The sequence below is a fragment of the Anas acuta genome, chromosome 1 (assembly GCF_963932015.1).
Source record: "Anas acuta chromosome 1, bAnaAcu1.1, whole genome shotgun sequence".
Taxonomy (NCBI): domain Eukaryota; kingdom Metazoa; phylum Chordata; class Aves; order Anseriformes; family Anatidae; genus Anas; species Anas acuta.
The window spans coordinates 127,209,159-127,228,963 of NC_088979.1; the positions used below are offsets into that span (position 1 = coordinate 127,209,159).

A 19,805-nucleotide genomic window follows, 5' to 3' on the forward strand; every position below is an offset into this window, starting at 1 on the left:
TTTCAACAAAATTAGGCATTTGCAATTTTATTCAAGTTGACATTATCATTTTATAAATTGATATACTAGATAGAAGGGATAAATAACCCTAAATAAAACTTTAAACATGAAATTCCAAAGTTAATTTTTTCACTTCAGCCCACCCTGTAACATTTCTCCCATTTTCATTCTCTTTAGTTTAGGCACTGAATGAAAAAGACCAATTAATTTCACCTCTCTCATTAAATTACCAAATGTTCTCACAGAAAATGAACTTTTCATCTAAGAGAACGAAGCTCTTAGGCTTCAGAAATATATACAATAAATTATAATGCTAAAGAGCGATCATATTGTATATAATGCCTGAAACTGAAGAACTTCTTTTGTTTTGTGCTTTTTCATGGTTTTGAAAGCTTTGGTGAAAAGACAAAATGAGAGGAAAATCTTTTATCTAAACTCTGAATTTCAAGTCAGACTAGAGACAGAATGTCATGTAAAAGAAACGGATTTTTTTTAGCAAAGATTTATTTTCATTCATAACAGAGTAAAGTTATTCATTAAACGTTGTAGATGAAAGTTTGCTTAGTGAATAAGTCTTTCTTCCAATGAAATAAAGATCTGTAAAATATTTTAGTTTACAGTAAATGCACAACAGCAACTTTTGTTATTTTACATGCAATGTACACAGAGATGTCACATGGTTTACAGGGCTTGATTCCATTCTCAGTTGTCAGCCTCACACTGGTGTTTGTTTAGTCGCATGATTCTTCTTGATACTGGCTGAATTCCAAGTCTAAGTGAGAGGAGAATCAAACATGCATTTTTTTTTTTATTATTTTTTTTTTGTTCAGGACAATGAATAACAATGAGCTTTCCTAGTTCTAGCAGCTTTACTTAATTCACATGCATACGTTGTGGCCTCTCTGCTCATTACCACATGCATTCAGGCTCCTGCAAAGCAAAATACAATATATCTGTAGATGGAATTCCTCAGTGATTTTCAGTTCCTTCTGTTCTCACAGCTCCATCCCCTTAACAGCAGCCCCTCGTGCTCTACCAAGATAGCACCAAGTAGCAGTGTACATTAGGAAGGCATAGACTCCCTGAGACTCGACATGTTTATCAACCATATGGTGACAGCTACAAAACATAAGACCATGCATTGTGTGCACTTTGTTAGGGTTGATCAAATCCACCAAAGACAGATATTAGGGCAGAACTTTCTACTCTATTCCCCATGCCCCATGGGGTCCTTCTGCTGAGATCTTTCTGCTGAGACTGCACAAGTGAGGAGAATTTCTGCTTGCCTACGCAGCTCACATGCATCACTACAAGGACCAGTTACAACGTAACCCATGCCCCATACTAATAAACTCTGAAAATCATGTATCCCTGATAGCACAGAAAATGTAACAGAGACACTTATATATGGAGTTTTTAAGGAAGAAAAAGAAGCCTCCTTTTTGTTACGTCTCTTCCTTGACTGTCTCTCCTTTCCTTGCTCATGTTAGAATCATATCACACAGTTAATAGGTATCACAGAGGTAAGCATAAAATGCTATCCTTCCCTATGGATTCATACTTCTGTGTGCTGTGAGCTAAAGGAGGCAACACTGCCTTTCTGACTTTGGTCAAACTGACAGAAGCTGGCAGCTCGGCTTTTTTGGTCTTTGGTCCCACTTTTCTGTTTATGCTTGTCATGTGTGATAAAGCTTTCAATCAGTTTCAGTTTTTCATGTTCTTCCTTCAAGAAGAAGTCAACAAGCACACTTTTCTCTTTTTTGATCTGTTCGCTGATGTCCTTGGGGATGTCAGGTATCATCCAGTCAACCAGAACACTGAGGAACATCACCAAGTTCTGCAAACACAGCAGTAGACATGAAACAAGAATGAAGGATCCAAAATACTTCCATTAGAGCAAAATCAAACCTTTGCTATAGGTATGAGGTATATACCAAAAACATCTTGCTGAAACCATATAGTATAAAGTCATTGAATATAGCATCAGTTCAGGAAAGAGCTCACATTTGTGCACAACTCCCCCTCAGTGGTGAGACTGAATTAAACACATGCTTCAGTTGGGTTTGAAAAGGGAATGGATTTGGATTCATCGAATTACTAACAGATTAAGTAGCTAAACCAGTGTTATTCCTTACAGGTGTTCAAAGGTGCTCAGTTCTCAACATCAGAGTTGTTGAGACTGGGTTCAGAATCCATTACTGAAGAGCACTCTCAGTGAAATCATCCTCCAACACCCTCATACCCATGTGTTTCCAATGTGGCCTAAGCAGACAGCAGACAACTTCCATTGTCTTTGTGTGCTCAAATACTTCTGTCTGCTGACATATGCTTCTGTCCGCAGCATATGAGCAGAATTTCAAACCTCAGACATCAATGTCATTGCAGGTGATGGTCATATAACATAGTAGCAGGAAGAAGACTGGGCAAAAAGTTTGCTTGTTTGTGAAATCTATTGATAAATTATGCCTTCAGGTTTATATTATAATGATAATACTTCAAAAACTGCTGTATTGTGTAATGTCTGTAAATGTGTGAGAACATTTGCTGACAAGGCTACTACCATGAACACTCCATTCCCATATGAGACAATGGAACTAATTAATCAGGGAATGTACTCTGGCAGAACAACAGGCAGACTATTTGATGTCCAGCATAACCAGTGGCTTCAAATGTTCTTCAGGCAGTGGTGGAAAATTACTGATGTCAGAGCAAAGATTCAGAAGATGGCAATATAAACCAGGCAAGCCTTTCAGACACTCTTAGGAATATTTGGAAGTAGAGAAGAAAAGACAGGCAGATTTCAATATTAGGGGTGGGCCTGATTTGACTGTCAAGGGATACCAGATCAAGGATGAGAGCATAAGGCTTTTTATATTCAGAATCCAAAATATTGATAGCAAATCCCTTATCAATGAACTCTCAATACTTGGGGAGAATTTACTCCATTGACTTGTGGGAAGTGGCAAAAGACCTTGGAAGATTTATTAATTCTGTTTATTTCTTGCTTTGGTAAAGAACTGTGTTTTACAAGCCTACATAGCATTTATGTGCTTTTTACAAGTGATGACTGTGAGTATAATAGTCCACAGAGTCTACTTAACTGAAATGTTTAAGATCCTGTGGCATTTGGGGATCAGTGCCAGTGCCAGGGGGCTAATGCAGGCTGTGGAGCTTCCCTTCCATGCAGGGAGGGAAAATTGAAGAAGTATGCTACAGTGCTACAAAAGGACAATCTTTGCTATAGCTTACTGACACTTCAGCCAGCCAGTAGACTGGGTACAAGCAGATTAATTTGGGTATTTGCAAACATTAAAGCTTGATTGGACCTGGGCTTCTTTGGCACATGCATTTAAATTCATTTATTATAATGTTTATGTGAATGAAATTTCAGTAACTCAACAGACTTACCTGAAATAGAATAACAAAAGCCAAGCGAGCAGATAAGACCGCCCAGTACTGTTTAGAAAATTCATACTGATTTGGGGACCACGGTGGTTCTCTGTAATCTTTAAACCTGTCAATGAAGGCAGCTCAGTTATCACATGATTCCAGCAATATCCTCTTGCACCAATTGCTTTGATTGACATGATCTTTCAATCACAAAATCTAAGGAATTAAATATTCCAGATGTTCCTACTTCAACCCATATTATGAAATGCAGCTCCAGAATTAGAGCTGGACTATTGCCACAGATTTAGCAAGCTTACGCTGGTTTTCACAGTTGTAACCAAAATCAGAACATTGTTCTAATGTTGGAAATTTCCAGATTTTCCCAGATTTAATAATGCGTCCTTTATTTTGCAAATGTTAAACTGATGTCACTGTACAGGGAATAAACTGTTGAAGCTAAAGCATAGATATACATGTAGTCCAAGGCATTGTCAGACCACAGAAAACAAGCATGTATTCATCACACCTAAACTGAGATCAGTTTAGGAAGTAAATCAGCCTACATAATACCTGACTCACACTCTAGTATTTCCTGTCTGCATAAACGACAGGGGGAGCCATGGAAAAAGCACTTCCTAAAAAAAAAGTTTTCTAGCTTTAGACGGGATAAAAGAAAGCTTTAGTTGTTTGGTGCAAAGACTGGTGCTTTTAGTATTATCATCAATCATTTGGACATAAACAACAGGCTAATAAAACCCACACATGCTCCTAAATTGGAAAGTTTTGCAAATAGCAGGAAATACAGAAAGCAATAAGAAATACAGACAGGAAACACAATAAGAATAATCTGGGGAAATGGAAAATAATTAAAAATAAAACAATTGAAGGGTCTTTGAGAGGATAAAGATTGAAAGCAAATGCAATGAAAATAGCCTGGAGTTTACAGTGGCCAGCAAGTTATAACAAGTTTGAAATATGGCACCAGGACAGTATGACTTGTGGATGTATAAACAAAAGGCATGATGGTGCTGGGAGATATTAGCCCTTCTCTGAACATTCTCAGGTAAAGCCACACCTGGAATGCTGCATTCAGCCATTTAGCTGTGAGTGGGGGAAGGAGGGGGAAGAGATGAGGGGGAGGAAGACAGAGAGAGGAAGAAAGGGGGGGGGGAAGGGAAGGGGAAGGGGAAGGGGAAGGGGAAGGGGAAGGGGAAGGGGAAGGGGAAGGGGAAGGGGAAGGGGAAGGGGAAGGGGAAGGGAAGGGGAAGGGGAAGGGGAAGGGGAAGGGGAAGGGGAAGGGGAAGGGAGGAAGGGAGGAAGGGAGGAAGGGAGGGAGGAAGGGAGGGAGGGAGGGAGGGAGGGAGGGAGGGAGGGAGGGAGGAAGGAAGGAAGGAAGGAAGGAAGGAAGGAAGGAAGGAAGGAAGGAAGGAAGGAAGGAAGGAAGGAAGGAAGGAAGGAAGGAAGGAAGGAAGGAAGGGAGGGAGGGAGGGAGGGAGGGAGGGAGGGAGGAAGGAAGGAAGGAAGGAAGGAAGGAAGGAAGGAAGGAAGGAAGGAAGGAAGGAAGGAAGGAAGGAAGGAAGGAAGGAAGGAAGGAAGGAAGGAAGGAAGGAAGGAAGGAAGGAAGGAAGGAAGGAAGGAAGGAAGGAAGGAAGGAAGGAAGGAAGGAAGGAAGGAAGGAAGGAAGGAAGGAAAAAGAGAGAAATTGAGAAAAGAGAGAGAAAGAGAGAAAGAGAGAAAGAGAGAAAGAAGAGAGAAAGAAAGAGAGAAAGAAAGAGAGAAAGAAAGAAAGAAAGAAAGAAAGAAAGAAAGAAAGAAAGAAAGAAAGAAAGAAAGAGAGAAAGAGAGAAAGAAAGAGAGAAAGAGAAAGAAAGAGAGAAAGAGAAAGAAAGAGAGAAAGAGAGAAAGAAAGAGAGAGAGAGAGAAAGAGAGAGAGAGAGAGAGAGAGAGAGAGAGAAAGAAAGAAAGAAAGAAAGAAAGAAAGAAAGAAAGAAAGAAAGAAAGAAAGAAAGAGAGAAAGAGAGAAAGAAAGAGAGAAAGAGAAAGAAAGAGAGAAAGAGAAAGAAAGAGAGAAAGAGAGAAAGAAAGAGAGAGAGAGAGAAAGAGAGAGAGAGAGAGAGAGAGAGAGAGAGAAAGAAAGAAAGAAAGAAAGAAAGAAAGAAAGAAAGAAAGAAAGAAAGAAAGAAAGAAAGAGAGAAAGAGAGAAAGAAAGAGAGAAAGAGAAAGAAAGAGAGAAAGAGAAAGAAAGAGAGAAAGAGAGAAGAAGAGAGAGAGAGAGAAAGAGAGAGAGAGAGAGAGAGGAGAGAGAGAGAGAGAAAGAAAGAAAGAAAGAAAGAAAGAAAGAAAGAAAGAAAGAAAAGAAAGAAAGAAAGAAAGAAAGAAAGAAAGAAAGAAAGAAAGAAAGAAGGAAAGAAAGAAAGAAAGAAATTGAAATTGAAGGCAGTTCAGCAGAACAATCCAGGGGCTTAAGAGACTGACTCACCAAAGAAGATTAAAGAAGTGCACATGTATTGCTCCATTTTGGTAAGTAACAGCCACAGTTGGACATGATAACCATGCACAAATTGTGCCCTTAGGACTGAAAGGGATAATTTAGTGCTGTTCACAGTGTTTGACTAGGTTTAATGGGATGAAATTAAGAAACAGAAAATCTGTTTTGAATACCACAAAACCCTTTCCTGACAGTAAGATTCATTAGACTGCGGAAAAGCCTCCATCGGGGGATAATGGAGAAGGTTCATATATAAATCTGTCAGCTTCAGTTTGCAGGTGTGCTTACCAAAATTACCTTCAGGTTCTATTCACGTGGTTCTGCATGTTAAATTACACATTTACAAAACCTCCCAAACTCATAACAAATTCAGTCTGAAATGCTGGATGTAATTCTGGCTGCAGCTTTTGGAGACAAAGTACACAGGGTACGTACAATCTGTGACGCAGAAAGGGAGGAGGAAGAGGAGGAGACAATAACTGTAAATTGGGAGTTATTATTGGAAGCACTGTCTGGGTTTGGTTAGAGCCCAAATAATTTGTTTTGTTCAGTGGGTGCACATGCAGCAGTCCAGTTCTCCTTCCTATCTTGGTCCTATGCTATGCCTACACTGTGAGATTTCCCCTCTTGCATCCTTTTGTACAACATGGACTTCTACACATTGCACAAACCAGTCTACCAGGGCTACAGAAAAGGACAGAATCAGTTCCATTGAATTTAATTTGCCTGAACATCAAGGCAAGGAAAAACACTGAGTTTATTGTACATTTTCCTAGCACAATAAATCAATGCCAGTCTTGACAGTGAGCACAGAATCACCTGAAAGGGTCTCCAATGGCGGTGCATTTTCCATTTAATGTACTTGGAGCTTTACAAACTATTCAAGTGTTGTAGGACATCAGATCCCATGAAAATTTCACCTGGCCAAGTGGTACATGTAAATCACACTGTGTGAATCAAAATTCAGCAGAACACCAGCAAATGACTTGTGGTGAAGGGAGATGTTTTCAGAGCTACAGACAAGGTAGCTGGGCTTCAGCCCCACCTCCCTTTTAAATATTCTATGGAACATGATACTTTAAAGTGCAACAATCATGTCTTTTCTAAACACTAAAGTCTACAGGTTCTGTAGGTAATTTCTTGGGGGGGAGGAAGGGGTGGAAGGGAGGGAGTAGGAGGTGTAAGTGAGGATGGATGGAAAGGACCACACAGGACTTAGAAAAAATTGACCTGCAGCCAGTGTTAATATGCAGATATATTTAACAAGTATTTAGTGTGGAGACAAAGACTGGTAAAAACAATCAGAATTATATGTAAGTGTATCTGCAAATATATCTAAATAAAGTGATATAATGTCCTCAATAAATTGAAGACAACATTACTGAATCACAAGGAAGCTGTGCTTCAGCAGTACAGGAATATATAAGAATTATTCAGTGGAATACATTAGAATCCACTATTGATCACTGGGTGTAGATAATATCAATACCAGGGCATTACAAATATTAATTAATCAAAAAAAAAAATTTACAAAATATGGAAGTAGAGTTGTCTCTTTAATGGAATAAGAAAGCTGGAGATGGACTCTTTTATAGGGAGTATAGCGATAGGACAAGGAGTAATGCATTTAAACCAGAAGAGGGTAGATTTTTGATTAGGCATAAGAAAGAAATTCTTTAATATGAGGGTGATGAGGCACTGGAACAGGTAGTCCAGAGAAGTTGTGGATGACCCCTGAAGTGTTCAAAGCCATGTTGCATGGGACTTTGGGCAACCTGGCCAGGTGGAAGGTGTCCCTGCCCGTGGCAGAGGACTTTAGATCATCTTTAAGGTCCCTTCCAACACAAAGCATTCTGTGATTCTGTGATAGATGGAGAAAACCAAAACACTTTTTTAGCTTTGCAAAAGTTACATGCAAGACAGCATGAGACTGGCACATTACCAACATAGGCACAATGATGAGTCGTAGTATCTGTTACCACTTACATTGTGAAAGAATCTGGTGTTCCCAGCAGAAAGCAGTTCATGGAAATCCTGCAGTCACAAAATTACTGAGTAGCTATGGTTGGAAGGGACCTGTCACGTCATACCAGCAAGAATATGCAGGGAGTGACTAAGATTTGCAGATCCACTTAATGTGAACTAAGGTGAAATAACACTCAAGGTATGTGCATAAACATTAACTTTAATAGGAACACGCAGAACAAATAGTCTGTCAATGTTGGCACTCTCACAATTATATCTGAGTTAATGCGACTTTATGGGAAATCAAGGTAGGCCTAGCATTTATTGGCATTTTTGAAGGTAGAAAAAAACAGAGAGACAGAGAAAGAGAGAGAAATGGAGGGAAAGATAGAAACATCACCAGTCCTGGATCTAGCATCAGAACTGCTGAAGGGTGTAGTTAGTGTAGAGTGATTCCCCATGTGTATTTGTCCATGCCTGTATATATTGGCTTTGGCTCTGGGAGTGGTTGAGACCCCAGTATTTTTCCATATCTATTAGGACAAATCAAGAGAAGTGACACCAGACCTCTCCCCATGACCTCCCCCCATCTCTCACAAGGGCCAGTGGTCACCTGGCAACCATCCCTCTGCTGACAGCAAGGTCAGCTGGAGCAGGTTTCTCAGGGACTTGAATGTTCCTAGGAATGAAGACTCTCCAAGCTTTTTGGGCAGCCTGTTCCTAAAGAAGTTCTTTACTATGAGGGTGATGAGACACTGGGACAGGTTGTCCAGAGAAGCTGTGGATGCCCCATCCCTAAAGGTATTTAAGGCCAGGTTGGACAGGGCTTTGGGCAACCTGGTCTAATGGAATGTATCCCTTCTCATGGAAGAGGAGTTGTAATTAGATGATCTTTAAGGTCCTTTCCAACCCAAACCATTCTATGATTCTATGGAAAGTCCCCTTAATGACTTCGTATCTTCTGTTTTTTTCCTTTTCAATGTGATCACAATGCTTTCATGTACTCCATTATCATACCAAATTATAAAAATTAAAAGAACTAAACCAGTAATAATGTCACATAACTTAGCAAGGTTTGCTTTTTGTTTGCCTTCAGCTACACAAGTGCTGTTTTGCTCTGAAAAAATCATTACAACTAATGCTTTGCATCAGATTGGCACTACAGCAATGTTTATTTGGAAGTAGTGTCAAAGAGTTCACAGCATTGTAGAAAATGCTACTCAAAATATTCAAAGAATGTGTTCTGGATATTCGGTGGGAGAGTTGTTTCTGGCTTGTTATGGTTATTTTTAAGATACCTTAATCTCTGGCAATGCCCGTAAAGAGAAAAATTCAGGCTTATTGTAACCACATTTATCTTCAGAGGTCACAAAAATCTAAGAATAAGAGAGGTCAGCTTGTTCCCAACATATTTGCCAGAAACAGAAAAACAGATTTTTATTTTTTTTTCCAGCTTAAGGGACAGTGTTTGCTGCCTGTCTCTTGGGACGCAAGCAAGATACTGCAAAGTTCTGTCCAAAGCTGTGACTTTGGTAAGATCCAAATTGACGTTGGTGATAATGAGATATGAATGGATATGAATGCTGACTTTTTTTCATAATTGTTTCCTGATAAGGGAACAGAAATACTCTCACAGTTGTTTTTCAGTCAGAGTAGCACATGGTCAAACATGTAGTATATGCTTCTTTTTTTGCAATCTATTTATTTATGTATTTTGCTTGGTAGCACAGACACGATATTCTTAGGCAGAGACCGCTTTTATACCTAGTGCAGATTATTTCCTTCTCTCTGTATTTTGCCTCTGTTAAATCCATGTTACTCTGATGAGCACATTTCCAAATACACTGGGAGAGTCATATACCATAAGTAGAGGCCAGTGACTGAGACCAAGTAAACAGCTTCAAAGTTAAGGTAAACAGCTGTAAAGTTAAGATAGCAGTCACAGTGACATGGGAGATCCATATTGATGGGGATGTTTGTTAAAGGAAAACTCATGCTGATTTGATACATTTTTATGAAAAAAAAAAACAAAAACACAAGGTTACACTGAGAACCTTGGAACCATGTTAGTGATTTCTCATGCAAACTGAAAGTACTCCATAGGTATCTGCATGCTGGTGTTTTCTGCTCTTCCTGAGGAGCAGTAAACTAGATACTCTGGACATATTTTAATGGAAGTTGACCTTTGTTTTCCCAGCCTGAAAAGATGATGCTGATATGTAAGATCTGCAGATGGGTAACAGTGTAGGTTTTAAAGATGGAAAGAGTATATTGAAAACTCATATCAAATAAAGTAAACACTGAGCTTAATAAAGAGAAAGAGCCTGGTTCTAATTAGTGGGAACCCATCTTAAAAAATGAATTCTGCCTTCATTGTCCTTAATGAAAGTTATGTCTTTCAGTACAGAAAGGAATTTTTTTTTATTCAAGTCTGTCTAAATTGTTTATTTTGCCTTTTAATGCATGGGAAAAACCATTCTAAGAACCTTCTAAGATAGTGAGAATACTCTGAAAGCTATACTCTTAAAACCACATTCTTAAAGACACAAATATTATCAGCTCCCACTTGGAAAATTTTTGTCTGTCAAAAGACCCAAAGAAATAGCTTTGCCTATGCAAACTGTCATTAAAAGCATTTTACCTGCAGAATAAAACATCCTGTGCAAATGGGGAGTTTTCTGGCTGTGTTCCAGCCTTGAGATGACTGACATTGAAGTATGAGAGTGTGTGATTGATGAAGCCATGCATGGTTCCATTTTGACTGTATGCATATTGATACATAAGGCGTGGAATGAAATCAGATGTGACAGCAATTACAAAAGCCTGGGAGACAAAAAAAAAAAAAAAAAAAAAAAAAAAGAGGAAGAAACATGGTGAATGTATGCCTAATGTTTTTCAGATTAAGTTAATTCAGGTGATAATTTTCATGTTCAAGTAAGTTTGGAGTGGTGATGAAGTATGAATTAAATGGACAGACCTGATAAAGAATGTGTACTTGTATAAATGCACAGTGACTTGCTCTGCTTCTCAAGGAGAACATTGTAGTTAAGGAGCATCTCAACTAAACTAGCTAGCTCCACTCTCACCTCAGCGTCAGGACTGACTGGACTCACATCTGACATCAGTCATACTGAAATAAAACTGGTATAGTGAGTGAATCAGACACACAAATATCTAGATCATACCAATAAGAATTCATTAAATTCATTTAAAATGGTATGTTGGTGAATAGCCTGCATCAATATTATTCAGATGCAGTAGAGAAGCAGATTTGGGCATTGAGTATTTTGTCAAACATGGCCATCTTACATTTCTGTCACTAACAGACATATTAACGGAATCCTCCCTAAAATAAAAATGCTCAGAGTTTGTTTGAGACAGGATTAAGGATCCTTAATTAATTAAGGATCATAAATTTTCAAAGTATATTCAGATAAAAGCAAGAAACTGCAAAGTTTTTCTCATTTAGCACAGATCAATGCTGGAAAGCCTGAAATCTATGCCTCTTATCAACTTTACAGGTATGTACAAGGTCACAGAGATTTCCTACCTTAAATCCTGGAAACAGCCAAGCCATAACTGAACAGTATTCCACCTAAGTCAAACACCTCCACTTCTCTGGAAGCATTATAGTTCTCTGAGTTGTAATGATAGTTTACATACTGCTACAGAATGCTGTTGTGCTGGAAGTGACTGTACCAAGTAAATTGCATAACACATCTGCACAAGTTTCCCCCTCAGTTTTCATAACACAAGTTTCCCCTCAGTAGTGACAACCATCTGTATTTCTTAAGTGCTTTGAAATCTAAGAGTCAAAAATCCCATAATATTATGATTAAACTCCTAGGTTTTTGTTTGTTTGTTTGTTTTGTTTTGTTTTGTATTAAGAATAACTTTTTTCTATGTAGTTTTGGTAGCTTGGGAAGTGTGTAAGACAACTCAAAAAAAGCTACTCTTACAGACAAACTCAATCTGTGAGAGAAATGATGTTTAGAGATATAATCATATTGTAGATATGAAAAAATGCTAATACTTTTTCTTCTAAGGGCTTTCTGCTCCTGGAATGCGCTAATAGATGTTATGTTTACATCCTTTTCTTTCATATCAGCAATTATAGTAGCAGTGACATAAAAAAGACATGGGTATGAATGAGAAGCATATTTTTATCAATTGTCTGAAGTGTTGCCTCTTCAGATCCCATCCATCAGTTGTTTATATGTGAATTAGTCTTCCTGTCCTACATAACAAAAGGATATAGAGAACGAGGTGAGTGGATAGCCCTCTCCTTTGTAATTTAGATCATTTTACACTTCCACAAGAATAAACTGGATAATTTAGATTTTATTGTATTTTATACCACTTGAGAAATTTAAACACCACTTTTATGTAACTTTGGAGTGACAATATAAGCACCTAAGATCATATTTAGAAACAGGTATAACCAAATACTTACATTAATGATAACTGAAAGCTTTCCAATACCACTCAAAATGTTATACCAAATTCCTGTAAGTGAAAAACAGGACTTGTTAAGATTTTTTTTTTCTCTATATTCAATTCTTGTTGTTCTTATCATTTTAATGATTTTCAGTTGCTTACCTATATCTTTTGCTCTTACTGTGTCTGGCCTCCTTAGTTCAGTAACAAACTTTTTTGCATCAAGTCGGACTTCTATGATGTTGTTCAGAAGAGCAAAGAGTGGTGCCAGAGGGAAGGAGGCAACGAAGAGTGTGACAAAGCCAAACTGGATAACTGGAAGAGAAATATGCATTGTCCTAGGATGTCTTTTGAAAGGAACTGGTAAACACAGCTGACAGCAAATTGTTGGTGAGCTTTGTGGGTGATAACACACATAAAACTCCACTTGGCAACTTGGACAGAGTAATAAATATCACAAAGCAAGGCTATGAAAGAGAGAAAGGTTTGTCACTATGTTTTATGAATGGTTCCAATAATCCTTCTGATCTCTAGCACATCAATACAAGCCAAAGTAAATAATACATTTACTAAAGTACAAAGAGTTCTCTGTGTATTCTTCTGTTGTTCAAGATGCTACTGTTTTTTCTTGTTCTTTTGCCTGTATGGAAAAGGATGCATTAGTAAGCAGGAGGAGGAACTCTACAGTGTGCCAATGTTTCTTTCCAGTTTCCTTTGGAAAATTTTGTGACAATCTGAAAAGAACAAGAACATAATAAATATCTTAATGGATGCATGAGTTTGTGGTGCCATACAGCATTTTCATCCCTACTTGTATCAATGATATACTTCAAAGTTAAAAATCTCCTGCTTGAAGTCCAAGCAAAGGAGACTGTTATTGTCACTTACTTTTTCTTTCTGTTTTGAAGTTTGGATAAGGAACTTTGGAGAAAATAAATAAATAAATAAATAAATAAATCACTGGTTCTAAAGAAAAGTAGTACTGCAATGAAGGAGAGACCTTCTGAGCTCTCTGTGCTTCCCAGAACAATGATGCAAGTAGTAAGTCTGGCTTCTTCCACAGATTAATTAAACAAACAAAACAAACAAACAAAACCTCTCTCACTTTGAAGTGGATGGCACATTATCTTGTTCACAGTACTAGTTCACTAGTGTATCTTGTTCGCTAGTACCTCAGAGTTCAGCTCACCAGTGATTACATATATGTAATACATATGTATACATATGTATATATATAACTGTATAAATAAGAAGACCACATTTTTTTCAGAGTGAATTATGCCTGTTCTCTAGGATATAGGCTGATCTGTCTTTACGCAAACAAATTATCTTCTAAATGGCTAAAGAAACCGATGTCACCCTGCAAAGCACAATGCTGAAGGTGCTTTTTGATGATTTTATATTGTGCAATATATATTTGTGCAATAACGGTGATTTTCTGAAACATCTCAATGCTCTAGAGATACTCAGAATAATGTAGTAAAACAAACAAACAAAAACTGTAAAAACTGTAAAACAATAGTTTGTATTCTGTAAAACAAACTTTTTGTTTGTTTACTTTTTCTGTAAAACATTTTGTTTGTTTTCTGTAAAACAAACAAACAGCAAACAAAACAGAGAAACAAGAAAAAACAACAACTAAACCCCCAATTCCCTCCAGCAAAGCTTCTTCAGCTTTAGAGTGAGTTTGTCCTTAATTCCCTTGTCTTTCAGTGGTATGTTAGTGCACATAGAATCTACCTGATATGGGATTATGGGACAGTCTCATTTGTGTATAATTAGAGTCTGTAAAGGACCACCACTTTTTTTTTTTTTTTAAGAAGTTGCCAGAAGTATTTTCTTCAATGGAAATTAGGCGGCTTCAGTAGTGAATGTTACTCATGAGATAGGGTCATTTCATTGCAAAAATGATACATTCTTTTAATATAATACTTCAGGGAAGTGAAAAGGGTTTATTTCTTCAGAAAACAAGGAAGAGTAGAAGAAGAGGAAAAATACACAAAAGTATACTGACCAAATGCAGAGTAATCCCAATAAAATTAAACTAATAAATCTAACTGTAATTTACAGTTCTGAATTAAATAAGCAGCAGTATGGAAAAGGTATTGCTGTGAGGCAGTATGTATTGTCACTTCTTTTCCAGCAAATCCCTGTGTCAGTCCTCTCCCCACCATGAGAGAGCTGTTGCACTTTTTGTGAAAATCAGGTCTTTTCATAGCACAAGAGTTTTCTGTAAAATCATTTCCTTAGGCACTGTAGTCAGAGCCTACCACTGACTGCTTTCTCCAGTATCTTCTCTTGCATGCATCTTCTTTTGTGTACACAGATTGCAAGTCATCTAATTGATTTTCCTGCTTTTCTCTTACAAATGACAACATATTTGCATAGTAAATTATTATCTCTGCCTGAAATATATAGCCTTTTAATTCTGATTCTCACTGCTTTGTGATAAAGAGTGTATCCTAATGTACTCCAAGACTGAGCTTTTTCAAAGCATATGAGCGCTCTACCCTTGAAATTATATTTTCCTGAATATTTTACATTCAGAGTCAGGAAAAGGAATTATCAATGATATAAAAACAGGTGTTAGAATAATATCACAAAAACAAAACAAAACAAAACAAAAAAACATGAATGCTTAGCAAAATACATTGCTCCAAAATGCACCTTATTAAATTTTAAGTGATTTTAGCTGGAATAGAGCTGGCAGATTTCTGTTAAAAAAAAAAAAAAGGCATTTGCAGTATTTTAAGTATAAACCACACACACATTTGCTTTGATGTTGCTTATTCATTGCCTGGGAAATTTCACTTTATTGTGTTTTTTGTTTGTTTGTTGTTAGTTTTTTTCAAGTTCATGAGGTATGTTCAAGGTATGCAAAGGTCTTCTGGATAATTGTGTAAATATGCCTTCATAGAAAACTCTGTGCCAGCAGTCTTTGTGTGGCCATCTTGAAATCTCTTCAGTGTTCCAGCCTCCTTTTCATGAAAGTGTCAATGATGTAAAAAACAGACAGAAAAAAAAAAAAAAAAAAAAAAAAAAAAAAAAAAACATAATTTAGATGGCCTTGGGTAGCAAATTTGCAATTATTCAAAACAAGCAGCATGTGAACAGCCTCAGCAATTTAATTGTGCTTGTTTAGTTTGGTCAGTATTTATGCAAATAGAAGATATGTCAACATTGTTGCCAAGATTGCATGGATTAAAAAGAGAAAACTTCCCTTGAGCACAGTTCAGGTCCCAGAATCAATCTAGTTGTATCATGCTGGAGTTCTCCAGATGCCTGTTCAGTCACAGCAGAAACATTTACACTATATTGAGTGCACTTTACCCTTTACTGAGTGCCTTCACGAAGACTGTTCCATCAATGACAGCTGATGCCAAGACATCCTATTTTGGGCCAGAACACTTGATGGTAATACTAGAATATCCTTTTTTACATTCATGCTAATACCACAAGGTCTCCATGCAAAGCTCTTGTAGTGCTTACATACAACCCTATGGCCCTACATAGGTGTCCTGCTTGATTTGGGTTACTATTCTCTGTGCTTTGAGGCAAAATGTTATAGAGACCTGTGCAAGAAGCTAGACTTCTGGACATCCAGCTTTTTTTCAGATTTCATACTTGTCTGGTAGGCCAAACTGGAGACCACACAGATGAACATGACCCAGTCTCATGTCACAAGCTAGTTAACAAAATGACTGAGAGTTGTGCATAAGGTAAATTGAAGAACATGGGCCATAAAGTCATCTCCTAGGGCATTAAAGCAGGAGACTAGATCTGTGGTCAAAGGTGACTTATTGAGACTAAAGGTATGTCCACATCTTGAGAGAAGGTACAGAGTTGAGGAAAATTCCAGGGTGAGAGGCAGCAGATATACAAAGAATCTGTTCCATGATAGTTCCCTTGTAAACAGACTCTACAACCTTAGATATTGGCAACACCACAGCATCTCGGTGTGTTTACTGTATGAGAAACAGCATTGTGGGTGGAGCAGAGTGAGGACACCACAGCCAGCTCTGTGATATCACCACAGGGTTGGAGAACTTGATAGTACTATGGAGTTGATAAACTGCATAGCCAGCCTTGAGCTGAAATGATAACAAAATCAAGTCCTCTAAGTGAACTTCACTCATAATAATCTCATTATAATACCAAAGTATTGTACATCAAAACTACATCAAAACCTTATCTGAATGAAGGTAATTGTTTATAGTTGTTTTGTCTTTTTTCTTAACATCTGTATCATATGCCAAAGAATTATATGTTACTCTAAGTAAAGAACGGAAAAAGCTCCTCAAAATAATTTTTCAATATATAATCAAGCCTGGATGAGAAACTAAGGAAAAGGTATAATTTACTACTCTTTAGTAATAAACGTGTGCAATAAGCCTACACACAACAGAATAAGCTGGTATTTTCAAATCCATCCTCATTATAGAGATTATAGAAAAATGCAGTTTTCTCTTCAATGTTTTTTTTTTTTTTTTGTTATTTTTATTTTTCTGCCTCACACATTGCTTTTTTGATGGCTTTTCCTGCTCAGGGGGAAATCCTTCCAAATCTCTCAGATTAATTCTTATGGTAATCAGTTGCTACAGACTTTGGATCTGATCATTTCCTTCTTAAAATTCAAAACGGAGTTTTGCCATTGCTTTTTAACAGCAGCCAGATGATGAAATCCTTTACTATTATTTCTGTCTGAGAAAAAATGTTTTCAATTAATTACTACATGAACCTTGGACTCTGAGGGGCTAGACTGGAGAAGAGACGAATGAATGAAATAAGAATCTGAAAGTCATTCATGATGTCATTTTTTTTTCTCAAAAGAAAGGAAAAGACAGTAGTAAAAATTTCACACATCCACATGCATCATTCAAATGGTTTTGGAGATATTTTTTTTTTAATTTTGTTTCATTAGCAATATTTATTGCTCTTCTAAACATAAACTTCTTGCCAATTCCTATCACTGCAGGCTACATGTGTTGTGAACTTGCTACCAGCTGGATGAGGAAATTGCTATACATGATACATAATTTGGGAATGCATATGGTCTGGTATATTGGTCTGGGTCAAAAGTCATTGCAGAGTTTTAGCAACAGGAAGTACTTATGACAAATTTGACACATTAACAGTGATAGTTTACATTTCAGGATTCATTGCAAAAAAAAATCTGATTATGTAGAAACACTGAAAATGTCTCTACTTAAGAATGTCTGCGAAGAAATATAAACATATATATCAGTTAATACTATCAAAACAAACCATCATCGGAAATTTCACTGGTGCAAATTAGAACTGTGTGCAGACACGCTATTGACTGACAAGGCACATTCAAGAAAGAAGCTCAGTATGGTCTGCTGACTGAAATCAGATTCAGAGTTGAGGTCACTAACAAAAAGACCTGCAAGAGCTTTCCCCAAAGGAAAACAGAGTTCATTTGTCATGGTAAAATATTGGCCTCTTCCTCCCACACTACTTGTACATGTAAAATGCCTCTGAAGTCAATGGAAGTTTACATGACTTGTAGACTTTAGGTTTTACCCTCTTATCTGTTTTTTAGACTTATATATGACTTTTATCTTAAAAATCTAAATGCCTTAGTCTCAATTTCCTGCTTTGTCTATGTTATATCAAAGTCATGTACTTGATTTTTCTGGATTTGCTCTTAGCTATTTTTTTTCCATTTCATGAACAATAGTTGAAATATAACTTTGTACAAGAGTCAGTATCCATGAAATCATTATTCCTACCACTGGATACCCTGAATTTGCTTCAATGTGTTTTTTTTCCACACTGCAGCTGCTCTCAGCCAATTGGTTTAGAGCTATTGCAATATAATTCTTCAAGAAAACTATCATTCCAGTTTATGAAGAGGAGATTTTGTCTTTGAAAAGCAGACACGTTTGTTTTTTTTTGCCTCAGATTTCCCAGCTTCATCCTAGCTACCTACTTAGTTATCATTTTAAAGCTTTGGCTTGAGGAAATCCTTGAGTCTTTACTCAAAGACATAAAACACCCTACTGTTACAAGTTGTTAGGCCAAACCCTCAATATATCACCTTTCATAACTAAAAAAGTAAAATGACAAGTGGCCATACTTCATTGGGTATGTCTTTCTTGGACAGAGAGGGCTCTCAGCAAATTCATGGGTTTGTGTGTGGGGAGGAGGGCTGAAAAGTGAACAGGCTAGCGGAAAGTACCATTTCTTTTTATTTACTTTTCTGATGACATCTAATGCAAAAGATGAGAAACCTTTCTACAGACAAGCAGATTTATTTTGTTTTGGGTTGTAGATCACCCCTGAAGTGGTAGGGATAAACATGGTAATATAGATGCTGGCTTTGGGACAGCTAGAAATGGCAATTGCAAGGAACAGGATCACCTGTAACTGTTTTAATTTAGGATGATGTTAAACATTCAAATGCAACAGAGCCTGTAATTACATATAAAGAGCTGAACACTCTCTACTGCAACATTAGGTAGACTTGTACAATGCATGAACTGGAAGAAGGTAACACTCCTGGGCATTTCAGCACAGACTAGCTTTAAGACAGAAATGGCTGTAGCCTGAGTGAGTGAGTGAGTGAGTGAGTGAGTGAGTGAGTGAGTGAGTGAAAGAAAGAAACTTGGATTGTTCTTTTCCTGCCAACAATTCCCTCCTTCATGTTTGTTGTTTCTCATTCTTGCTGTTAATAGGTTAATTATGATTAAAGGCACTGGCTTGGTGTTCCCATTAGCCATTACACCATCTCTCACTTTATAAGTGTAGTGATAGTATTGTTGCTGAAATGGAATACAGTGACTGCCTGATTTTGCAGAACAAAGTCCAGTGAAAAAATCATTTCAAAATACATTTCTCAATATAAAAATACAGGAGATTAAAACCAAACCAACCAACCAACCAACCAAGCAAAAGCAGTTAAATCTCATTATCTCTATTACTTTACTATTAATTTAACTAGACCTAACTGAAGTATTAAAAAAAAAAAAAAAGAAAAGAAAAGAAAAGAAAAGGAAATACTAGCAGGTTTGAAATGGCCAGTCCAAAATGGAAGTGAGATTGTTATAACAAAAGCTCCTCTACTTTTGACAAACTGTACTTTAAAGCTCATCATGGAATTGCTCCAACCATCATCTCTCAGACAAGTGGTGTCTCCCCAGGAATAACCTGCCTCATGAGGAAATGCAAAGAGAATATATGACTTCAAGCATGTGAGTGGACCAGAGTTCAGGTCTCCTTCAGAGAGGGCACATGTCAATCCTTTCGATAGAAAGAGTAGAAAAGGTGATGACTGCCTGGTGATTAGGGTGGGTACTGAATGACCTGGATTCCAGAGTGTTGGCTTGGTGAGAAGTTTTCTGTGTAGTCTTAAAGATGTCACCTATCTTCAAAAGCTAGAGCATCCTGGCAGAACAAACCTAAATTTACTGAATACCTGGATAGAGATATGTAACCTGGTCATGACTGTCTCTGCATGAAACACTATTATCATCTGTGAGGGAGAATCCAAAGGCCCAGTCTA

At 37.4% G+C, this 19,805-nt stretch overlaps 1 protein-coding gene across 1 annotated transcript in view; it reads right to left on the reverse strand.

Moving 5' to 3' along the window:
- Window positions 1–327: 327 nt before the first annotated feature.
- The window catches only part of ANO2 (anoctamin 2), a 196,498-nt gene continuing 177,020 nt past the window's right edge, over window positions 328–19,805 (reverse strand). Inside the window, exons 22-26 of the mRNA XM_068654424.1 lie at window positions 12,443–12,595; window positions 12,297–12,349; window positions 10,485–10,666; window positions 3,409–3,514; window positions 328–1,837 (exon numbers count right to left, since the gene is read on the reverse strand). Coding sequence (XP_068510525.1) covers window positions 1,556–1,837; window positions 3,409–3,514; window positions 10,485–10,666; window positions 12,297–12,349; window positions 12,443–12,595 — 776 coding nt within the window. The 3' untranslated portion in view covers window positions 328–1,555. The remainder of the gene's footprint in view (window positions 1,838–3,408; window positions 3,515–10,484; window positions 10,667–12,296; window positions 12,350–12,442; window positions 12,596–19,805) is intronic.